The following is a 25,149-nucleotide window of genomic DNA, read 5'->3' as shown; positions in this document are numbered from 1 at the left end:
CAACCCAAACCATTCTGTGATTCTATGATATTACTGTACCAAGAACAAACTGTTACTGAAAAAGATAAAGCAGTAAGTGACAAAGGTTTCCAGTTGTACCATCAAGCTTCTGATCTCTTCCTGTGAGTCAGGGTGGAACAGCTCAAGAACTGCAGAAATGGCATCAACCAGCTTCTATTTTTCACTTGTAACACAAGGGAATCCAGATGTAGCAGTTGAAAATTAGCTTCATTAACTAACTAACTGGAAGAGGGCAAGTAACAGAACTCAAAGACGGGATTTGCTTTTCTAGAAGATGCATCACACACGCTTGTTCTGAGCTCCGCCTCACACCACCAGCCAAGGGGCAGAGGAAGCAGCACCGGGGGGAGCGGTTTCAAAGGAAAGGGAATCACCTTCCCATGATTTGCTTGAAAGCACTCGACAATGACACGGAGAGAGCCGCTGGGAAGCAGCCAGGCAGCTTCACTCGAGTCCTCCCTCACCCTGGTGAAGCTGCAGACGCAGAGGCTGGCAGGCGAGGTGACTGCCACCCCGCTGCTCCAGCAGACTGGCACCATTCTGTCAACTCCCCCGAGCCACGGGAAGAAGGCGGCAGCACAAAGGGTTTTTCGCTCCCTCAACAGTTGCGTAGTGGATCAGTAAGCTGCATAAACATCTCAGCCGTTCATCTCACAAAGCCTCTCTTTTCTCCAGCTGACTGAAGAGAGGGGAAAAAAAATATTTTCGCTTTCAAATATCCTAAAAGGCGTGTGATCCTACCAGCCACACGAGGATGTGGTACCAGTTCTGTCATCCTGGTCTTCCTTGCGAGATGAACCTCACTAAGACTGTTCCTGCTCATCTTCACTGCACATGGCCAGGGTTATCAGTGCCACCTCCTCAATGGAAGACTGAATTTTAACCTCTTCTGTTAGCACGTTTAGCTCCCTTTCCTTCTGGCCAGACTTCCTCTCTGAACAGCATTTGAATCAAGTCACCTTCAGCCTCATCCAGTTCTCACTCACCACGAGCGCTCCTGGAATCTGAGTTGACCCCCACAACACTCGTGTCCATCAGTAACGAGCTCTTCATGCTGGAGATTGCCCAAGCTTTAAGAAAAGCAGATGGTTTTGATTGCTGTTTCAGAGTGTGGGACTCAAGTGCACCAACAGTGACCAGAAGCAAACAACCAACAAAACATTAGGTCGTACCTACCCTCCAGAACACGCATCCTGATGAAAAACTCAATCCTACTTCATCCAGACTATCAGACAACAGGACAACTTCAAGGTGCTCCATACTGCGTTCTTGCTGCTTTCACTAGCTGAAACTAAACCTTCTCAACATCCTTGTGGCAGACAAACTCACAGGATTTAAGTGGGGGTCCTCTTGTTAACACTACCTCAATATTTCTTAGGAGTAAACCTTAGGAATCCTACTACCTTGGAACCAGTCAGGATCATAAGCTTCCAATATTCCTTACCTGAGGCTGGGACTAGACGCAGTCTGGACTTAAGAATCATGCCTTAATAAATGGAATGCTACAGCAGTGCTCCAACTTATTGACAGTAAGACAAGAAAAAGAAGATGACCTGACAGACAACGCATGAACGACTGCAACAAATCACTAGGAAACGCTGGACCACATCAGCAGCCAATGCTGACTTCACACAGGCAAACTCTTTATAAAGATGGGAAAACAGGTACCAAGTACAACAGACAAGATGATGGAGAGAAACTATGAGAAAGAAAACAGGGAAAGGATTAGCCTGTTTAAGAGCTGGAGCGTGGCAAAGCTAAATTCTGCAGGTAGGAATTACTCCCGCTATCACTGCAAGACAGGAAGGTTTGTTCACAACCATTTTCAGTTTCAGTTCAAGGTAGGTGAAAGATCTTTACATTAACGAGGAAGCTAAAGGGGTTTTAAAAAATTCTTTTAAATGCACTTACAAAGGACGTAAAGAAACTGCCAAACGTGGGCTTGGGTTATACCCCAGTTCACTTCTCTGAAGTCAGGCACAAACAAGAGTTCCAAAAACCCCAAGGTCAGAACACGGTTGCTTCTCCTGAAAAGCCTCAAGTCAACACAGGGAAGAGAAATTTACCCCTCTACTGGCAAAAGCTTCTAAAATTGTTTTCTGTGCTGTCAGTCCCAGTCAAGCATATGACAGTACAGTCCTCATCTGCCCAGACACGACACACCCTCTTTTCTCCCAACTGAGCAAACCTTTCTGTTCATAAAATCACAGAATGGTTTGGGTTGGAAGGGACCTCAAAGATCATCCAGTTCCAACCCCCCTGCCATGGGCAGGGACACCCTCCACTACACCAGGTTGCCCAAAGCCCCATCCAACCTGGCCTGGAACACTTCCAGCGATGGGGATGGGGCATCCACAGCTTCTCTGGGCAGCCTGTATCCAGTGCCTGACCACCCTATGAGTTAAACAACTCCTCTGCTGATCAACTTCAGCATCAAAACCACAACTATGGGTTTACGCCTCTCTTGGAACAGCACAGGAAGGTCTCCTGTAGCATCATTATTCCTTCACCAGCACATACAAGCCAAAAACTCCCAAACTGTGCCAACAAAAAAAGCCTTGCTGCCAGTTAGGTCACACGTCAACAAAGACCTACGGTCAAGATACACCTACCAGAAGAACCAAACGAGCAGAAGCTGACTGCAGATTAACCCCACGGTACTTCCATTTTATCCAGCTGTACTCCCACACAGCACTTAGAGCATCAAACTCAAGTAACAGAGGCAAGGCAATGTTCGTTTTCAGCTGATGGTAGTGAACCCAAGTCAAATTCTGCACCAACTACACCTTCTTTGAAGGCGGCCCAAGTGCACGGCAGCCGGGCCCCTGCGTGAAGTCTTCAAGACTAATCACCGTTTCCGCCTGCAGTTGCACCAAACTTGCCCAACAGTTACTTGTGGTTTATCCTCTGATTGGAGATAAGTATTGGGGAAAATTATTTCTAAGAGAGTCCTTCAACTTCAGTAATGAAACAAGCAGAGATTACGCTTTCAGCTCATCTTGGAATTCTCCCTGAGGAATTTGCCTTCACGCTAGGGCAAGCTAGAACACGTGAACTAGGAATAACTTGATCCTTATCTACCTTTTGAACTCAGGAGATATCTTTGTCCCAGAAGCATCCACTCGCTGCTTCCACTAAGGACCTCCAACACAATCTGAACCTCCATCTCTACACTAACTCATCGACACAACTAGCACGACCAGAAAATGTCTTGGTTTCCTTTTTAAAATTACAGCCAACTTGGAGGTGACAACTTTCTTGAAAATTTTGTGAAGAGGGAAGGACCAATCCCTGCAAATTTTAACTGAATGCTAAGCAGTACCGAGTCTGTTCAATAAAACAAAGACCAGACATCGATTCTGCTGCCTCGGCAAGAGCAATTCTCTCAGTCTTCAAGCTGCTGTCTTTGAACGAACATCAGAAACTGCTCCACAGGAGAAAAAAAGCCTAAAACAGGAAAATAAAACACACACCATAAACACACTGTTAAATGTTAGAATAGAAACAAGTTTCAGGACAATCGAGTCTTACTTCTGGATCCTTACTGGGAAGGCAGGACAAATACATTGCTCCTACTGATCCACTCAGATTCTGAACAGCTTCTAACGCTACGAGACTCTTTGAGACACCCATCAACAACTGTTTCGGTCGTAATTCACACACGTGTGCAGTCAGACAAGTTAGACTTGAATTTTTAAGAGGTTTTACCTGGATGCAGTTAGGCTCATAACTAGCAAAAGAACATGTGATGAAATCAAGAAAAGAAAAGTCACTGCATCCAGCTCTGCGAAGGAAGATAAATTGTTTAGTTGACGAATAAAAACACCAAATGTGGCTGTATTGACACAATTCATTTGCAAAACTGCCTTTCCCAACAAGAACACCAAAAAACACCACGCATTTTATTCATTTGACATACTACCGAGCTGCACATAACAACTATAAAGCAAGAGGAAAGGGGAAGGAAAAAAAAAAAAGCAAAAAGCTTTCAGCATTTAATAAGACAACTAAGTAGTGAAATATTTCTCTGATGGCACAAAGCCCAGTCCACTTTTAGTCTTCCTACCTCACCGCAGAAACCCAGCCACACAGATACTGGTAAAAATCTCTTGCTCCTACATCTGCACCAGTTCCTTCAGCAGAACCTGAGTGGTTGTGTTAACGTTCTGGATGTCACTATGGCAAACGGCTCCAAGGTTCACACTGAAGTTAACACCAACATTAAGTATTTCTATCGATTTAAAATTTTACAGTAACAAAACCAGGGACGTGAAGTATGGACAAAAGTCTGCAGGACGAGCATCACTGAAAGCACTCTTGTTCAAATCCTGACAGCAGCTAGAGAGGTAGCAGCTTCTGGTTGCAACAAAGGAAAACAAGCAAATATTTAGAAAAGTCATCTGGCAAACAAACCGTGTTTTTGCTTGCAAAACCAGAAAAACCACAGGAACAACGACCAGCAAAAGAAGATATTTCCTTTAACTATCACAGCGTGGAACAGGGATCTGTGTCCCTTGGAGCAGAAGTCCCAACTTGACGGCTCCTAGGCAGGCCTCAATGTTTGGCTGAAACAGCATTTTCTGCGAAAATGTCATTTATTTCCCAACGCAGCACCTACTTCTGCAGCAAAGGCAGACGATGCTCGGGATGCCTGGGAACACCGAAATCACACAGGCCTGACACATTCAGCGCAAGACACCGCGGGGTGTGTGGAAATAACAAAACCAAAAAAAAAAAAAGGAAATAACGAGAGCTGGGAGCAGCAGCGTCCTGCAGCGGGGCTGGGAGCCGGAGCGCCGGGACCGCAGTGCCGAGGAGGCCGCCCCGCTTCTCCCCCCACCCGGGGAAGGGGGGCAGCGCCGGGGTCCGGCCCCGGGAGAAGGCCCGGGAGGCGGCGGCGGCCCTGCGCAGGCCCCGGGGCCCGCCCGGCACGGCTCCCCGCCGCCCCGACCCCGCGCCCCCGGCTTTGTTCCGCCGGCCCTACCTCCAGGATGTCCTCCAGCACGTAGGCCTCCATGGCGGCCGCCCCCGCCCCGCCTCAGCGCCCGGCCATGCCCCGCCGCCGGGACGCACGGCCGCGCCGCCGGCAGCAGCACGCTGGCTGCCCGCCCATCCCCCCCCCCCCCCCCCCCGACCCCCCCCGCTGTCACACGGGAAGAGGAAATGGAACGTTCCACCCCGCGCCGCGCCGGCGCGAACCACCGCAGCGCGGGGGGGGCCCGCGCACAAAAAACAAAACGCGCACCGGGAGGTCCCCCCGCATTCCCAGCGGCGCCTCGGCCAGCTGGTGTGGTCCCAGCAGGAGGGCTCCTCCCGGCCTGACCGACTGGTTGCCAGTGGGAAGACGGGAGCGATGCTGGGGACACCCCAAGGGACACGCTCCTCCCGAGAAATCCTCTCCAGGCGGTTTTCCTGGTCGTTGCCATCCCATCCCATCCCACCCTCTCTGGCTGACAACGCTCACTCCTCAAAAAGGGACGAGAAAACCAACCCTTAGATGAAGAGACCCATGGGATGGCCCACATTTTTTATTCCGAGCTATCATCTTGCTTCCCGTTGCAACTCAACCTTCTAAAACCAACCAACCAGCCTTCCGAGCTGTGCTACCAACTCCAGCATCTCCAGCCACCCCATCCTCTTCAGCACTACTCGAGCAGGGTGGCAAGAAATCCAAAACAGCTTGCAACTCCAGTAACAAAGGTACTGATCCTGCCGAGAAGTAGTTGTGAGAACCATTGGCATCACCACAATTCCTCTCTGCTTCACCCAAAATATCAAGTCATAATTTGGACCAAGAAAAAAGACATTTTACACACTCCTTGGAACATGAGGTGACCGTGATATCTGTTCTGCATGTAGCTGGTCCAAATCGTTGAGCAATGCTATCTGTAGCACTCGAAATATTTGATTTTCTAGTTTAAAAAAACGCAGCATAATAAATTTTGTCAAGGTCACAAAAATCTCCTCTCTCATGAACTCATTTTAGCAGAGCACAAACAGGTCTAACGGTCAAAGGAACTAAATTCACATTTTGACTTGAAGAAATTCTAGTAGTAGTCACTTCTTATAATCAACATCATCGTTATTCAATAAATGATCTAATTGTAACAAATACTCTCCTAAGAGCAAGAATATGTTTTATTGGGTTTTAGAAAGCTGACCAGGCTGACTACTAACATCACAAAGAGAATTTCTAGTTCATCAGTCTAAATCTTAGGCAGAGCTACATTCTTCTGCTGAAAACTGTTCTTCAACCCCAAAAAATCAGAAATACACCCTACTCGCCTATTAGAAATTCCTTCATTTTACACAGACCCTACACCTACTCAGCCATGTCCATACTGGTTTTCCACGTGGGAAAACACCACCTTTTACACTGCTTGACTAGAACTCATTCCAGGAGCACCTCAAAAGGCTGGTCATCTTTGACACTGTGTCACTTGTCTTGAGCCTGTTGTCAAAACTCAGTACGACCTACACATTCGACGTCACGGGAGGATTTCTACGCTGTTCAGCAAACATCTTACTGAAGTTGGCCTGCTCAGATGGTCAGGTTTCCTTTCAGAGGTCCTATACTGGAGGAGGTCATTGATAAATCCAGTCGTTACTATTTCGTCTGCTATTCAGCCAGTTTTGAGTTTTGGTCTTTAAGCTCTAAACAATATAAAAAAAAAATTTATGACTTATCCTTATAAGGAGGTTAACTCTGAGGGGAAGACAACATCTGCCAACACCTGGCACAGACTTCAGCCCACTCAGGTCTGCCTTAACAGTACTGACTGCAGCACCACTTCAAGTAGTGCCTTCCCGACTTCCCACCCAACTTCATCGGGCACGTGAACCTACAGAAGCAAAAGCTGAACGATCTCAAGATGGATAGTCAAGAACATTCATAGAAGTCTCAGCTGCCTCGAGGGAAATGAATCATACCAACATCTACATATCGCAGCCTACTTTCCGTAGGAAACTGTTGTCCATGCAAGGCATCACAGGACAAAATTTCATGGCTCCTCTCGACTAGTGCTTTTAGCTCAGCATTTCTAATATCCTTAGCAGCCCCCAGCAACTGATCCTGTGCACATGCAAGCCAGCAGTTATACACAAACGTTAGCCCAAGTACAAACCCATCCCTGTCAACTTGAAGGATTCCTTTATATATATACATAAAAAAAGATATATAAAACAAGAAAAACCCATGACACCACCCATCACCTCCCACTTTACACTCATGTCTCAAAAGACTAGTTATTCAGCCTTCTGAGCATTGTAAAGAATTCACAGATCCCTTATATCACTTTAAAAAAAGCATAAAACACCCAACTTAACGCTGAGATTGAGATACTTGACACATGACAACACCGAAAACATGTTCAAACGGACAGACAGCATAACACAGTGACAAAAGAAGTCGTCTGTTCCAGACAAAGCCAACTGAATAGCATCATCATCTCCGTTTTTAGAAAACAAGAGCAAGACAATCCGGAGAAGCAGAAACAAGCTCACCCCAAGAGCTGAACAGTTACCCATCCCGCTTGGAAGACACAGTTCTGTTGGCAACAACATAACTTCATTCACAAAACCCTAACCCAAAGAACAACTCAGAGCTTCTCCAGTTGTGTTATGCCATCAGCAACACCACGAGGAGTCAGGTTGTACAACAATTGTGAGGGCAGCAAACACCCAAATCAGCCAGATATTCAACTGAAGGCAAGTGACACTCAGCAAGTGTTTGCTTTCATACCCAAAATCCCAATACTCCAGCCCTCTTTGCATCCCTGTTGTTCTCTCACCTCCTTCCCTCTGCCACCCCACCTTGATCTGCAGCCCTTGGGTGTAGGCTTACAAAGAAGCATTGGTTTGCCAAAAGACATCCACCACTTCAGAAACTGCATAGGCTGGAATACCAGATTCCAAAAGCCCTGTTCCCAACACTCCACACCACTAAGAGACCACCAGTAAAACATAAAGGCTTCGATGCAGGCTCCCATTCCGCTCCTTCAAAAAAAACACAACCGAACAAAAAACCCTATTTAGGTGTCTATGATTAACTCTTTCATATTTCTACCGTGCGACTTAGGGTTTTAAACACAGGTCAGAAAACTTATCTTCAATTTTTGCCAAGGTGAACACAAACCCATTTCTTCCTCTAAGTCCAGCTCTATGAATTACTTGAACTAGCTGCTTGTTTTTTTAAAAACTTATCTTTTTGGAACATTTCAGCTTCTATTTGAAAGGTGATTATGTTGTGGTTTTTCTTCCTTACTCTGAAGGGCACGATCTAGTCAGTACTCTCACATATTACCACCCAGTAGTAATGAACAGCCTTCTGCACAAGTGGTACCCTAAACCGCAGCAGCCATTCACGTGATGCACGTCCATCCTGGTTTCGTACTGTGGCCCCTTACGTTCTCTCAGCCTAAAACTCAGAAAAGCCCTCGTGTTTCCCACTCAGAAGGTGATAAAGTCAACAGTTGAAGTGCAGCTTGAGGAGACCAACTTAGAGCAGCACTGCTTTGTGAGACGCCACCTGGAACACTGCATTCAGCTCTGGAGTCCCCAACACAAGAAGGACATGGAGCTGCTGGAGCGGGTCCAAAGGATGCCACAAAGATGATCCGAGGGCTGGAGCACCTCTGCTCTGGAGACAGGCTGAGAGAGTTGGGGCTGTTCAGCCTGGAGAAGAGAAGGCTCCGGGGTGATCTTATAGCAGCTTTCCAGTACCTAAAGGGGCCTACAGGAAAGCTGGAGAGGGACTTTTTACAACAGTGTGTAGCGACAGGACACGGGGCAATGGATTTAAACTGGAAGAGGGCAGATTTCCATTAGATCTAAGGAAGAAATATTTCACTCAGAGGGCTGTGAGGCACTGGCACAGGTTGCCCAGAGAAGCTGTGGCTGCCCCATCCCTGGCAGTGTTCAAGGCCAGGTTGGATGAGGCTTTGGGCAACCTGGTGTAGGGGAGGGTGTCCCTGCCCATGGCAGGGGGGTTGGAAGTGGATGATCTTTGAGGTTTCTACCAACCCAAACCATTCTGTGATTCTATTCTATCCTATGATTCTATTTCTACACTGAAATAGTCGCTGCGTCTTAGACCACAGGGAATCCTGAGATAGCTCCGTGAAGGCCAAAGCCAGGGATGAGAACAAACCAAGGCTGGTTTCCTCTATGCTGGGTTCCCCACACAGCACTGGGAACTAAAACCGAGTGAACAGCACATGATTGGGCCAAAGGGAAAATAACTGTATCCGCAAGAACTCAGTTTTTGATGCAGGATGAAATACATCGTGGAGTTACCAATGCTCAAGAGTCAGAGAGGGGACAGTTTTTCAAAGGTTCTTAGTTCAGTTTTCCAGTACCACACAGGCCACCGACAATTCTGAACTGGCACGGCGTGGGTTACGTCACTCTGGAACACAGCAATTTAACAATTGATCCGAGACAGATTCTGGCACCCAGAAATGTAAGCGTTTCAACAATTGATCAGACAATTCCCACTCTTATATCACAAAAGCACATTGTTATCTATTAACAGCTGATCAAGCAGTACTGGTCACCAACCGTCCCAAAGCACATCAACACACTTTTTCTGTGTGTTTGTTCGGAGTCGCAGAGCTCAGTGTCAAGGTTGAGTTGTTTAAACCGTGTCCCACACAGATACTAACACATTATTCAGCAGAACCATGAGGTGCATTCATTATTAAAAAAAAAACAAATCATTTCGAGCTGGGGAAAAAAGAAAAAAACATTTTAAAACAGCCCTTCGACACAGTATACTCAGTTTCCCCCTTCAGCATGGCTTTCCCAAGTATTTCTCTTTCCAGCAGCAGGCAGACAGTCCTAAAAAGAGGACCTCATCTAGAATCAAAAAGTTCCCGAGCCAGTTTAGACCAAGAAGCAGGTGGGTTTCCAGCCAAAGTTCTGCGACATTCTATTTTTCTGCTAAGTGCAGGGCACCAAGAGGCAAAAATCTCACCCTTGTCACACGAAATATCTTGCAAACCAAGGCACTTAGCACAAACAAAATGTATTTTAACATGTTGAATATGACAGGTTACATTTGTGAAGAGAAGATGGTCATTTAATATGGATTACAAAGACCCATGAAATCAGAAAACTCAATTAATCCACAAAGGGGAAAATCCCATCATTAAAACTTTCAAATGACCAACTTTCCTCTTCTAACATGAAACAAAAAAGCATCGTAACGTGAGATACACGAGCACTTGTTTGTATGCTAGAACAACATTCCATGTGCAAGTAATGCTCAGAGACCTTTCTCTGAGGCTGCTTCAAACTTGTGTTTGAAAGTCTACGTGGGCGAGAACATCCAAGTCAGCAGCAGTAAAGCAGTGAATATACTGGCAGAATACCTCAGATCTCTACCCATTATAGATTCTGTCCCGAGCTTTATCCCTTGTACTGGGAGAGCATTCCTATTCCTGCTTAAGGGGAAAGCAAAAAAGGTCCAAGACAAGAAATCACCTACAGAATAACAACTAGAAAATCCATTAAATGTCTTTACGAATCATCACACACTCAAGGGATGACTTTTTGTAGTCTGGACTTGCTTTATTCTGTCTTAAAGGCTGCAGAACTGGATCACCAAAACACACCTTTAAATCTAAGAACTTCATAAATATCTAGGAAGTCAGTCCCCCTCTAAAACAGACGCGGTTACTGAAGCTATTCTGTATTAAAGTCACCAAAACTATCTTGAAGATGGTTCAAGAAAAAGAAAAAAAAAAAAACAAACAACCAGAAACCTAACTTTATTGAGAGAGACAGTAATGGGAACATATAGCTCAAGGACATACTGCAACTATCTACCACCTAATGTGCACCTCCTCCTCCTCCTCCTTCAGCTAATACAAGCTTTCAGCCTTGTGGTGGGTCCATTTCTTCCTGCCCAAGTTTCTTTTGCTGGACTCTGTCAAGTTCTTCCTATTTGCTCTTCAAGTAAAACCAGAGTTTTTCAAAATCTGCAGCTAAGTCCGAACTGACCGTTTCCCCAAACGGACACCCCTAAGGGTACACACTACTCCAGAAAAGCCCATTGCCTTGTCCATCTGTAGTAGTGTTTATCACCCTCCGTTAGGAACTCCATCCCCACTGCACCTGTACCTATCAGCACTCCATCCAGCTCAGCCAGCCACCAACACACTCAACATGCTCTTCTCTGCTATTTCGCATGTCTTTTTTTTTTTTTTTTTAGTATAGAAATTTTGTTAGACCACAAAAGCATGACCTTTACTTGGTAGCAGTTTCCAGCACTTATCACTTGGTGCATTTGGTGATGTCTCTTGGTTCTATGTCAATATCAAAAAAAGAGCTTTAAAGCCACTGGTTCAGCTTCTCTAGCCAGATCCATCCAACTCCCCCCTCTTGATCCGCAGTGGCTAGCGATTCCACAAAACCACGTCAGGCCAAAAGCAAACCTCAGGAACCATCTAAGTCATGACCCTCATCTGCTTTTCCTATTTTCACATACTGTATTGTTTTATTTTTCTTCGCTTCTTACAGCAATCACACTTCCACAGTTGTCAGCTCTATTCCCAGTATCCTTCATGTAGGGGCTTTAGAGAATTTCAAATCCAAGAAATCTACTTTATTCCTTTCTACTTTTTATTACAAAAGGGTGGGGGAGCACATGGATGATGGGCTTTAACCGGATAAAATCTACCATTTTTATCACATACTCTAATTCCTTTTTATTCCTTTATCCTTCTAATTGAGTGTGTCTTTCTGAGCATTTCAGACTTTCCTGTCCAAAGCTGCCGTGGACTATTCACGTGAGCGTTACAACCACAAGACAATCCTTGCTGCCCATCCTTACTATCACACCACTCGTTTCAGCTGTTTCCTCCCAAAGATAAGGAAACCAGCACAAAACACATGGATTTGTTTTCTGTAACAACTATGTGACGACAATTTGACTGTTCAAGACCATTTCCCACTCAAAAACTAAGCTTTCTCCCAAGACAGATCTTTCATTTCTGTCCAGCATATTCTTCGCTCGTCCCAGGGCAGCGGTGAGGCTTTCGAGACCCTCCTGCTACATTCAGTATTTTCTGTTCATTTAGTTTTACTTGTTTTGGGAAGCATGGAACACTGCAGAGGATTACATTTTATTCCTTTAGGGGCCTTAACATGCTAGTCTTGAGACCTAGGTTTTCCACAGCTCCAAGGAAACGAGTATCTTTGAAAGGTGTCTGTACTTAACTACTTTTGCAAGTCCAAGATAAACATATCCTGAGCTTTTTATTTCAATTTAGAAGACTGCCCAGAACGGAAAAGGTTTGAAGAGCGACTGTTGCCAACGGACTCGGATGTTTATGACCTGTCTGATGGAATAAAGCTGCCCGAATCCCTTCACAGTGATCCCTCCTCAGATGTCTCCTGCCCTAACAGAAGCACTCCGCTGGCAAAGCATACTGGGCAGCTGACGGGTTGTGGTGGGATCGGGGAAGGTAACGACTCTGTATCCAGAGAACTCTTTGCAAATACACACTGTCTCCTCCCAGGAATGGTTGGAGGATTTCAGCATCCATGCTCCATTACCATTTAATGTAAGATTTCTCATTCAAGGTTCAGTTAAAAAAGGCAATCACTTCCACAACTGAAAAAAAGTTGGCAACCTAATGCCAGGAAGCTAAGGAAACTGTAAGGATTCACCGACGGCACGCACGAGCTTGTGGCAAAAGCACTGAGCTATTTTAGAGCACTTTTTCCAGCACCTCTAACACACGGAAAGGCAAAAGCCAACTCTGTCTCAAGTGAGACTCCAACGCTCGAGTCAAGAGTCAGAAGTTAATGCTCTCAAATACTATTAGCAGCCTCTTACACCATCCATCTCTAAACAGAAAGTAGATGCACCGCATCAAAATATTTCTGAAATAAATCTTCATCTCTGCCTAAGGGAAATGGACACCTAAAGAGAGCTTATTAGTCGAGCGAGTAAGCAGCATCCCGACACCGAGTGGGAGAAACCCTTCTGATCAGCAGAACGCCCTCTTCACCAGGCAGTGTTTCCATCAGCCCTATTACTTGGGATTTCAACTCTGTAAAGCAAATCTAAGCACGGAAAAAGGAGAAACGAAAATATCTTCACCCATCCATAGCAGTGCCCTGAAGATGAATTAGAGCATCGTTAGAAAACAACTGTGTCAAGATACATTGCATCCTTCTTCAAGTCAATTAAAATATATTCCTTTCTCATTCCACACGTGAAATACTGGTGAGAAGAAAGCTACGTATAAAGCACGCAGCATTTGAAGAGCCTCTGAACAGAGCAATTATTTGTCTTACGTAGGAGTCACAAACAGTCCAACAACATTAATACCAACACCTCTCTAATTTTAAGTACTAACCCAAGCTATCTTCACATCAGTGAAGATTTGGTGCTCACAGAATGCTACGAACAAATAACAAAAGACTCCCTAACCCTAACCATTTTTATGGTTAAGGAATTCTTTTAAGTTCCCTAACGATAAAAAGAACTGAATGCAACACGCAGGAGGCTCGTTTCTTACTTCCAGTTTTTCAACCATTAAGCTTAGATGGATATACATTGGAATTTGTCTAATGTTTGAAATCTAAGCACTTTTGGACAGAAGCAGCTGTCAGCCACTGGAAGTTCTTGAATAGTTTAAGTGCAAATACGTTCCCCACAAAGAGTCAGGAAACCTTCAACCACAAAAAGCCACTTTCTCCTTTTTAAGTGGCCTAGTCCATCATTTTCTCCTATACATAATAATCCAATTAAACCAACACTGATATAAAGCATTTCCATGTCAAAGTCTAATCCAGGATCTGCTGGATCAGGATGTCCCTGTCTCCCTTTTCCCAGCTGTGAATCAGCTAGTTGTTTCAACAGCTCTGCATCCAGGTAGACCGTTCATAAAGAATATGGACTCGGTTAATATCAGATTTTGAAATCTGCCCCAAAAGTTATGGAAACAAGTAGGAGCCATAAAAATGTACATTATGTTTCTTTCTATTACAAAGCTCTCAATGATCAGAGTTACTTATATGGCATCCTCACATTCACGGACTTAACAGTCTAGAAAACTTACTCCATTCATTGACAGCCTGGAATTTAACAGAGCACAAGCTGTAACAAAAGGCTTAAGCAGGAAAAAGACATAAACTGAATAAAAACAGCGAGAGACTTTTGTGTGCTCGATATTCTCTCAATATGGTTGTTTCATCTGAGGTTACTTGGAAGATGGAGACAGACTGGGCACAGCAGAACTCACAGCATTCACTATCAGCCCGGCTGAACCAGCTGCCAGGTTGAAATACTTCTGGCTGAACAATGCTCTTTCACTGGAGTTCAACACTCCCTGCTCCCCATCTCTTCTTTGCTGGGTCTTCAGAAATAAAATCACAGGTTCAGTTTATCTCTGATTACCAGGAGGAAAAATGCAACAATCAACTTGCAAACATATGACCTGCTCAATTCACGATGCTCTCACACTGAGAGCCTCATTTTAGCCCAAGACTGACCCTAAAGGCTTTCAAGAGTCCAAAACCAAAAACTCATCAGCAGTCTCCAACAGCACAGATAGACAACTCACCACGCTGACCAGCTGAGGTCCCCTCTCAATCCAATGTATGCACACCCTCCTTCATAGCAGAATCTCTCCCTCTCCACTGGTGTATAAACTCAATCATACACAGAGACTAAAATAATTATTTTACTCTGAAAAAAAGTAATCAACACATTGCAAGCTCACACAAAATTTTAAAGGAAAAAACATTAAATATGTCCCACATTGTGTGCACAATACTTTTTTTTTTGTTTAAAAAAATCAATTGCTCAAGTTATTTCTATTAACAAGCATTCCAATGGTTTGAAACAACCACATAGTCTGCAATAGCCATCTCCAGATTACAATTAAAGTCACCAAAGACATCTATCTGCCCTTCTTGAAAACATTTTTCACTCTGAGGGTGCTGAGGCACTGGATCAGGTTGCCCAGAGAAGCTGCAGATGCCCCATCCCTGGCAGTGTTCAAGGCCAGGTTGGATGAGGCTTTGGGCAACCTGGTGTAGTGGAGGGTGTCCCTGCCCATGGCAGGGGGGTTGGAACTGGATGATCTTTGAGTTCCCTTCCAACCCAAACCATGTCATGATTTTGAGGTGGGGTGTTTTTAGATGCAAAAATAGAGGGGTTTTAATTAAAGTTCATCGAGAGTACTACTACTATCGAGTCTAATTCACTCAGGGAAGTGCTTACTCAGTGGCACTATTTCACACACTTCCTCAAAACTAGTAACGCCGAGAAAGTTACCGAAGGCAAAGAGAATTGCAACCTGACGGAGGTTTGGGCCATCCACTGGCATACGAAGCCACACTGGGGCAGAAGAGCACACAGCAGCTCCAAAGCACTGGACAAACTGGCATCCATATCAATTTCCTAACAAACCTGCACTGGGCAGAGCTGCTTCAGCAGCGCTGGGCTAACGAGGGTCCACGCAGTCCCACGCAGGGAACACGGCTTGTCCTGAGGCTGATACACCACCTCAGTTCCCCTCTCAAAACAAAACCCAACCAACCAAAACACTCCACAGCTCTCTCCCCCTTCTCCCCCTGTACCCACCCAACCACCTTTGGGACAGATAATGGGCCAGAGCCAGTCCCCAACATACAGGCAGTGCCAACGCACGGCTGGGAATAGCTCCGAGGAAGCGATCCCCCACTCCCGGCAGGAGTACGCTGTTAGATCAACTCATCACATCATGCCATCCCATATACCAAATATTTTTGCCCTTACTAGCACGTTCCTGAAAACCCACCTCAACTCAAAGGCACGAGTACATTTACAATGATTTTGCACACAAGTAACATAGAAGCTTAAACCAGAAAAGCCCTTTTTTGACGTTTAGCACACAAAATTTGCCACTATATTTATCCCGGAGGAGATCCTTTATCAAGCTGGTGCTTCCCAAAAATACCAGCATGCTGTTACGCCAACTTTCGCTTCTGTTAGCGACTGAGACGGACAGAAGGCATATGTTCCTCTATCCAGCAGACTGTTAGGTTCAAAGAGCTCTTTTTCCTCTAAAGTAGCTTGGCTGGTCCCATTCCGATTACCGTCCGGATCACCACCGTGCCTTGTGACTCTTCCATGCCCGTCGGGGCACAAAACCGCCCCGTTCCTGCGCTGCACTCCGGTACACGGGAGCAGTGATGGTGATACTCAAAAGCACAGCAACGTTTTAAGGAATTACTGCTTCGTTCCTCTATCTCACTATCCTTAACATGCTGCTTTCCAGAACCTTAACAAGTACCAGAGACAAAGGAGTCAGTGCTGATTTTATCTCAAGCTTGCAAGTTTTCAAGCCGCACACAAAAACAGAAATTCTGCACGATTTATCTTTCCACGACTGTGCCAGCCACTTTCAAATAGAAGATCCAAAGGAAGTGCCAAAAGGACTACTTTTGCCCTTCAAAACAAAAAAAAAAAATCTCGCAGATCTGTAGCATTCTTAACAACTCGAGTCCTCCAAGACAATGCAAGTGTTGCTTTGACAGCAATAAATGCCCAGTTCCACCAAAAAGGCAGCCCTGTCCCTCCTCCTTGCCCAAGTTCCCAGCCCTTCGCTGCGTCAGCACAAGCTCCTGTGTGACCGCCTGACAAACTGGATCCAGGAACCCATCAACTGTAAACATGCTTTTGCTGTTGTTGAGGTTTTTTTCAACGAGCTCAGTTCCCAAGTGGCTGGGAGGAGCAATGAATTCCTTTTTTTTTTTTTTTTTTTTCTTTTGGCAGCTATGTGCTTACTGCAACCTTCCTACAAGCCCGACTCCCCTGACTTCAGTGGGACTTGTACCCACGCGGATACAGAGGCTGAACAACACTGCATGGTCCAGAGAAAAAAAAAAAACTAAGTCACATCATGACTTGAAAGTTTAAATCTCATTAAAGGATTGTTCACCATTCTGTGGAGGACAACAACGCACACCTGCAGAACGGCACAAAAAGGCAAAATCCGCTAGCAAAGCATTTCAGGACAAGACTGGGAAAAAGGAAAGAAACACCTGAAGTTTTGAAATGGTAAAGCTCAGGGACAGAAAAACATGTGGGTCACCAGATATACCTGCCACACACAGGCATATGAGGGACCTTCAGCTTCTAGATAAACCCAGTGTTTAGTTCGGTTCTTGCCTGTGGGAAAAACTGGGAGGATAACAACGACCTTCCTCCTCTTATCTCCGAATCTCCTGCCCTAGAGAGAGGCTGGAATCCACAAGATTCCTTCTGCTGAGGCTGGAATCCACAAAACAGTTCCTGTGGAGAAGGACAGACATACAGGCTTAGAAATAATCATTCCTTTTTTCTTAGGACAAGGGTAGACAAACCTGGCTCAAACACAAAGTAGCCTTCTTAGCAGTAGAAAGAAGTCACATTACTTACTTAAAGATGCTTTTAATTTCTAATCTTTTTTTTTTTTTTAAAAAAAAAAAGAGTCCAAACTCTTAACTTTCGAATGTTTCAAGTCGAACTTGAGGAGAACGGAAGCCAAAACCCCAACCTGATATTCTAAACAATGACATTTCATCATTCTTAATACTCAAAAGTTCTTTCCAGCTCTGCTTGCTAGCATCTGAACAGCTGCTTATCTGGACATGTTACCCATTCTTGATGATTAACACCACAAGGACCTAAGATATTGTGGTGGGGCAGGTAAAAAAAGATAAAATGAAGGTTTAGTTTCAGCTCATTTCCTAGAACACACCATGAGACTCCTAAGACTTGAGGATTCTACTAAAATACAGCAGAGGAACAACACCTGCACATCAAACCCCACTAATTCAAACGTGTCAAAAACTGCTTTCGGTGACGCAAACAAAATCATCCTAATTACAACATCCAGCCTAAAAGAAAACACTGCAAGCACCAAGATGTATTTCAGACACGCTTGGTTTCGTGGCTGCTTTTTAGCCTGGTATACAACTATCACCTAAAGCGAAAATACGGTGACACAGCAGTTGAGTCACACCTCCGCATGGCTTTACCTCTTCAGAGAGTTGAGAGCTGTGATTGTATATGGGGGAAGAACGTGGCTGAAAACATGTGGAATCCTCAGATAACCTCTCTGAGCACCCACTAACGCCAAGCACTAACTGCTGAGCAGAAACAGAGAGGAAATGCTGCCCTTCATTGGTCAAGCATTTATTTTTTTCAAATATTCCTGCCGGGACTGAACCATCACCACCAGAATTCAGAGACCAACACCAAGACTTGTCTACATTCACTGGTCAGGCTGACCACGCGTTATGGAAGACTTTTTTTTCCCTAAGTACACGTTAGCTACCTGACTTGATCCAAAGTGTTTGCAAGCACTGAGTGCTTCCCTACCCACACAAGTAATGTTCTCTCTTGAGGCATCCAAAATTCCTGATGCAAAAACAAATCCCACATCGGTCCAGAAGCTCTGCAGTTACAGCACATCTTGGAGATGCTAGTTCAGCTTAGTCACCTTGAATGCCATACCATCACCAAACCACATCATTTCAGAAAGCAAGCAGAACGTCTACCAAGGCAGCCATGGATACGGCCCAAATGGCCTAAAACATTAACATTAAATTTGTGTAATTCTTTTTTTTTTTAAACACAAATTTAAAAAGATTTGTTGCTTTAACCTTGGAACTCAAGTTTTCTTACTTATCTTTGATCTGCAGCATTGATTTTTTCAATTCCTAAATCCCATTTCCAAATGAGCTATATCCTAAACAAACACAAACAGGTTTGTTTTTAAAACACAGATAGAGAAAAAAAACAAATATACATAATCCCATTTGTCTTAAAAGTGGACAGATAAGGATATTCTCTCAGCTAAATCTCTTCCACAGAAATCATGCTCTTTCAAGAACCAAATTACTAACTTAAAACACGGGCTGTTTGGCTCCAGCCTGCACACAGGAATTATGTTTATAAGGACATTTCCTGAAGCAATATCTGAGGAAGTAAACAAATTCACATGGTGCCACCAATACCTAACTCCACCTAGACTCTTTGCCACGCACATTGAGACACCGCTTCATCTTTGCTTACCACCTCAGCCAGTTAACAGCACGCTCAGTGTCCCAACTCATACAGGAATTGGAGTAACATAACTCCTGTAGGTCCGGGGCATACGCTACTCATCATCTACAGGGTGATGCCAGCAACGACAGAGGCGGTGAGCAGGGAATGGCCAAGCCAGCCACATCACTATTGCAGTTTTCCAGACTGATTTTGATGGACCCTGCTCTAGGGAACAATAAGGAAAGGTTGTTAAACATGTTTGGCTAATGCTACCTGGGGGTCAGCGACAGTAGATTTTGTATTGTGAAACCTACCAACGGCCCTGTCGGCCCTCACATTTCAGTGATATTTGAGAATCATCCTTTACACACTTCCAGGCAATCTCTAATTCTACTCATCTACTCATCTCTGACATCTAATGTCAGAGACAATTAATGGATGGTAACTCTTGACAGCTGTATTACATCATACTTACCATATCTCTCACCCACGATAAAACAAAATTCTCACCCGTAGCACCAACCCAGTTAAAATATTTTCTCTAAGAGAAGGCTTTGCGTTGGGAGTAACTTACAGGTGAGAACCAAAGTTTTTGAAGTGTCATGGGAAGGTTCTTCCTAGAGATGGAAGCTAAGTCTGCCACCCATCCCGCTGCAGCTCATCAGTTGTTTTTTCAAGCACATCAGTTCAACTGCTCTAAAGCAACCAGTGCTGTACCAAGCTACACACCGTAGTAACTGATGAGGAAAAAGCCAATATTGCCTTAGGTCTTACACAAGTTTGGATTTCTCCTCAAGGATTTCACTATTATTTCATCTTCTGAAGGGAAAAAACAAAAGGGTACAGGCAAAAAACTGCCAAAGTAGACAGAAGGAAAAGAATCGCAGCATAAAAAATGTGGCAAAATACGAGACTGAACTGTACATCGGGATGTCACGCGCCAACAAGGACAGAGCCCCACGAGGTGCCAGTCAGTCCCGTATTTGAGGACACAAGGAGATGAAAGCAATGGCAGGATGGAGAACGTATCACACAACGGTCCAGCAAGACACACCGGCTCTGTGGCGGCCCTGCAGAATCCACAGGCCGTATTCCAGGATGCTGATTAAGACAGTTGGGGTTAGAGAAAAAATTTAAAAAATAAATTGTGTTTCCAACCAACACTGAAGCTGTTAAAGCCTTTTACAATTTAAGTACTACAACCACGTGCCTGTGACACTCTTGAAATCATACCACCAAGTCCAAGTTTGAAGATTAACACCTTAATCTGAAGCTCAAGAAGTCTAGCTGCTTCTGTGTGACGAAATTCTAGAGGACCGGTGGTGTTTTGTTGTTTTATTTACTTCATCTTACTAGTTCAGTTCAACTACTAATTCAATTGCAGCTGAAAAAACAAAACCAAACTTTGATTTACAGCAGCTATGAGGCCCAAGTGAAAACAAGAACGTGTAACAAACAGCCCAAACATCTCAAAAACATCCTTTGCACAGTGCTTTCAGGTATAGCTAAAACTGTTGAGCATTATATTTACAAAGCTAATTTGTACATCATATGAGAATCCAGAAACAAAACACACCAGACAGAAAAAATGACCCAAAGAACAGAAACAAACACGCACAAATCCAACACTGTTCTACATCTAATTACCACGAGACTTCATGCTCAAGAAGAAAGCTGAACTTGCAAACAAAAAAATGGATATGATATTAGAAAAAGCAATTAGAAACTTCACTGCCAGCAGCAAACACCCTCTACGTTCAAGGACGTGAAATAAGTTTGTACATAGTTTTTATTATACAATTAAACCTTTCTGTGTTTCATAAGAGAATTCCAAGTGCACTCTGGACATCAGATTTTTTACATAGCAACTTGCTAAAATAAGACTTGCTTGTTTTTTGCACTATTTAAACATTTATCTTCAATAAACAGTTAAAAAAAAATCAGTACATACAAGATCACTTGGCAGAAACCTACATATTTATGTTTTTTATCTAAGCCTGCTCAGAGGAACTGCTAAACCAGGTTTTCCACAAAGAAAAAAATAATAATAACGTTCCCAAACACTAGCCATGTTCCCAAGCTTCACATTATGTTAGCTTTCATTCCTCTAACCCACTACTGCCCTTTTTTTTTTTTTAACCCACGTCCTGAAAACTCACTCTTTTAAGCAGCCCAGAAGACAGATCTTTGACTTGACCCAAGGCACAAATTTGACAGGCACTTTTCTTGGTACCTGTTCCACATCTTTACCTACCAGTAGTAAGTCGTGCCACAACGGGTGGTGCTGGGCACACTGTACAAAACCCCACAAAAAAGTCAAAGAACTTCCCGTTAAGGTGCCACAAATCAACTGGCCCAAGAGCACAGACCTATTCCATGACATTCCTCACCCAATTCTCATCGAGGACAGGGATGCACCTGCTTCTCACCAAGAAACACTGAACATGATGAAATCTTCTCTCTGTGTCACTGCACCTACCCCATTTTTCCTGAACGCTTGTTCTCTGGTGGCACTGCACTCCTATGGAACAACAACACAGCTCCTTCAACAGCTTATCCCACTACCCCCACAAAAAAAAACAACAACTTGGCTTATTCTACGTGATCTTTTCCCAACTAAGGCCACAATTCTGCCAGGAAGCACACAAGCTGACCTGCTCCAGTATGTAACTCCTGGTGTCATTTTGCTGTTACACGAACGTTCCTCTTCCTGTTGAAAGAGTTGACACTTTTTTCCTAACTGGTAGTTCGGGAAAAGGCAGTCTGCCATTTCCAAGCAGGACTGGGCCACGCTACCTAGAATCTTGTATTTTTTGGCAAGCAGCAATTTGCTGCAGTTTGCAAAAGCAACCTTGGAGGTTGCCATGAACGTGGCAGGAGGAGCTCATCGAGTTGTTAATCTGAATCTCATCCCAGTATCTCCCAAAGCTCTATCCAGTGCCTATGCAGCCACACGGACATCTACCAGACTTGACCAACGGACTGAGATGAAAACATCTGATTACACCTTTCCATTCCATTCCATCAGCACAGCGATAACTGAGCCAAACAATGTCTTTCCACTCACGGGATTTTTCTGATTTAGTATCCGCCAGGTTTCCGATTATAACTCCTCCGCCTTGGTGCTACTGTACTCCTTGTTTTTAGAAGCTGTTTCATTGCTTGTCAAATCTAGAAGCACTTGGCTCCAGAGATAAAAGAAGTCTTAACATATTAAGCAGTAGAAAGACAAAAAATAGCCTCAGATTTTGCCTTAACTTTGCAGAGATTACGAGCTGAATGGCTGGGAGGGAGCACCGCTCTATGCTGTGTTTCCACAAGAGGTTCCAGTTACAGCAAAACCATAAACTTAGATTTCTTTGTGTTTTTCATTTTATGTGCCTTCCAGACTGCCAGTGGTCACAAGACCACAGTCCAACTGCTCAAAGCCACACGAGCTACGCACATCTCGAAGAAGCCTGAACTAAAAAAAAATTTGAACCCCAAACAAATAAAAATCCCACAATAGAAACACAAGCTTTTTTTTTTTTTTTTTTTAAGCCAAAATTAAACATCAGGTTGCTTTCAGACAAGGAAAACTCCCTTTCTCTAAGAACACTCAAAACACATTTCCTCCCCAGGAGCTGCTGGGAACTACTTTGAAGTTAGATCCTCTGCTCCATTAACCAGGCCATCCTCTTGTTCACATTCCTAAAAACTGTGATTTCAGCTGTGCATGTCCTACAAGCTGTATCATTTCATCCTCAAGTCAGTGGGAAAAAGACTAGAACAGTGGTTTTTTTCAAGCAACCTGAAACATCAAGAAAAAAAACTATTATAAAGGAAGCTGATAGAGGACAAAATGTATGCTATCCTGAACTTGATAAATTCTGTATTATTGACTTGTTTATCACTTACTTACCCCTGCTTAATATTTGACCCCAGACCACCCACACTGAGAAAGCCTTCACTTGCTATGAATAAGATAAAAGGGTCAGTGAAGCTTCTGGACGCCAAAACTGCCTCGCCAGCTATGGCTATCTACAGCACGTGTCATTCTTTCAGTAAAAAAAAAAAAAAAAAAGTTCTTCTGCTGATAGTTTAACCATCATTTGCTTTTTTACCTCTTTGCAGATCTCAAAGTACATTAAAAAAAGTACCTACGGCTATGGAAGGAACCGTTTGGGAGCACAGCTATGGACCACAAAATAAATCCTCCTCCGATTTTTCACTTTGCACCGATTCTGTAGAACGTTGCCACCACATACAACTCATCTCCATGTTCTACTGTCAACTGGTACGTCAGCCAAGTCACTGGAGGCACTCATCCCTTGGCACCACCACAGCACAACTCCACGGCCTCGCTTCAACAGAGCCAGAGAATTCTTCCAGCATCTCCAGGACCACTGGAGAGCACGGCTCAGCACACCAACCCGCCTGCCTCTCTTACAAGTTTTAAACCCCGAAAACTTCTGCCTACTTGGTGATATTCACTTTCCTAACAATAAATACTACAGAACCAACACACCAGGCATAATGACTTGTTAATTGAGACTCTCCTTCTGTGCAAATTATCTCACACGAATTGAATAAAACACTTCTCGTATCAGCTTCTGCAGAAATAAAACAGAATGCTGCTTCGCCGTGGAAAAACCTATCGGGATCTCAGCCCAGCCCTTCCTTAAACATATCAGACTCTTCCTTCCCTTTCTTCCTGCTCGTTTTTTATTTCGAGCACAAAAGTAGACACGCCACTTAAAAGCGAAACCGCTGAGGAAAAAAGTTCAAAGAAGAGCTTACAAACCCGAAGCGGGCTTTTTTTGAGGACACTAGGCAAAAAAAAAAAGCGGAAGTGAACGTTCGGCTTAGGTTACAGAATTAAAACTTCTCAGCCAAGCAACTCTGGGGGATGATACACGCAAATAAGGAAGGGGCTTCCAGTCTGGATGGGCCTTTTCCAACCGAGACCTACCTCAAAAAGCTAACGTTCAACGAGAGCACGTTACCGACGCTTCCCAGTGCTCGGCCGAGCGCTACGCCGCGACGGCGGCCGCCGTCGGTGCGGAGAAGGCGCGGGAAGACGGTTTGTTCCCACCATGGAGCACGGGAACAGCTTTCCAGCGCGGCACCCCCGAGCCCCGACCCACCCGCACAGCCTCCGACCCACAGACCCCGCTCTGCCGATCCGAACCGCGCCGCGGCACGTGTCCACGCCCGACGGGGCGTCGAGGGGCACCTGCCCCGTGCCCGGGGACATCCCTGCCCCACCGCAGCCACACGTGCCACGCTGGTGGAGGCTCTCCGGGAGCCCCCGACACCCGGGGCCGCTCCGCATCGCCCTCAACGGACCCCCCCGGCCCCGGGACACACCGGCACCCGCCACGCACGGAAGGCGGGCGGGCACCGGCGGCCGCTCCCGCCGCCGTTACCGAGGCGGGAGGTGCGTGGAGGCCTCTGGCCAGGCCCGGCTCGGCCCCCCCCCCCGCGTCCCGCCCCGCCACGAGGCCGCCCGGTGCTGCCCCCTTCCTGCCTCTGCGGCAGCTCCCGGCGGGAGCCCCGAGGAATTATGAAACCGGAGCAGTAGGGCAAACCCCCGCGGCCGCCCCCCCCGCCCCCCCCATCCGCCGCCACCGGGGCCTCCCCCGCTCCCACCGCCGCCCACCTCCCCGTCCCCGCGGTACCTCGGAAACCTCCTCCTCCTCTTCTTCCTCCTCGTCTTCTTCCTCCTCGTCCTCCTCCTCGCTGCCGTTGTTGCTGCTCTCGCTGCCGCCGCCGCCGCTCTCGCTGCTGCTGGCCGCCCGGCCCGCCCGCCCGCTCCGCTTCGCCTTCACCTTCTTCTTCAGCAGCAGGTCGCACACCCGCACCAGCCCCCGCGGAGCCGCCGCCGCCGCCGCCCCGGGCGGACACGACGGCGGCGAAGTGCCGGCGCCGCCGTTCAGCCCCTCCGGGGGACCGGGCCCCGCCGCGGCGCTGTCGCCGCCGTCACCGCCTCCCTCCGCCGCTGCCGCCGCCACCACCACCGCCGCGCCGGCCGCCTTCTCCATGGCCGTCGCTCCGCCTCGTTCCGTGCCGGGGCCCGGTGAGGAGGAAGAAGGAGAAGGAGGAGAAGGAGGAGA

At 45.6% G+C, this 25,149-nt stretch overlaps 1 protein-coding gene across 2 annotated transcripts in view; it reads right to left on the bottom strand.

The window, feature by feature from the left end:
- Window positions 1–25,077, bottom strand: part of ANKRD17 (ankyrin repeat domain 17) — a 91,665-nt gene extending 66,588 nt beyond the window's left edge. For both annotated transcript variants that reach the window (XM_086612308.1, XM_086612311.1), the window contains exon 1: window positions 24,715–25,077. In XM_086612308.1, the coding sequence (XP_086468434.1) occupies window positions 24,715–25,077 (363 nt within the window). The remainder of the gene's footprint in view (window positions 1–24,714) is intronic.
- Between the last annotated feature and the right edge of the window lie 72 nt (window positions 25,078–25,149).

This window comes from Tauraco erythrolophus, chromosome 5 (genome assembly GCF_009769465.1).
Source record: "Tauraco erythrolophus isolate bTauEry1 chromosome 5, bTauEry1.pri, whole genome shotgun sequence".
Lineage (NCBI taxonomy): Eukaryota > Metazoa > Chordata > Aves > Musophagiformes > Musophagidae > Tauraco > Tauraco erythrolophus.
The sequence above is the reverse complement of the archived record's forward strand: the minus strand, read 5'-3'. Positions and strand labels throughout refer to the sequence as shown.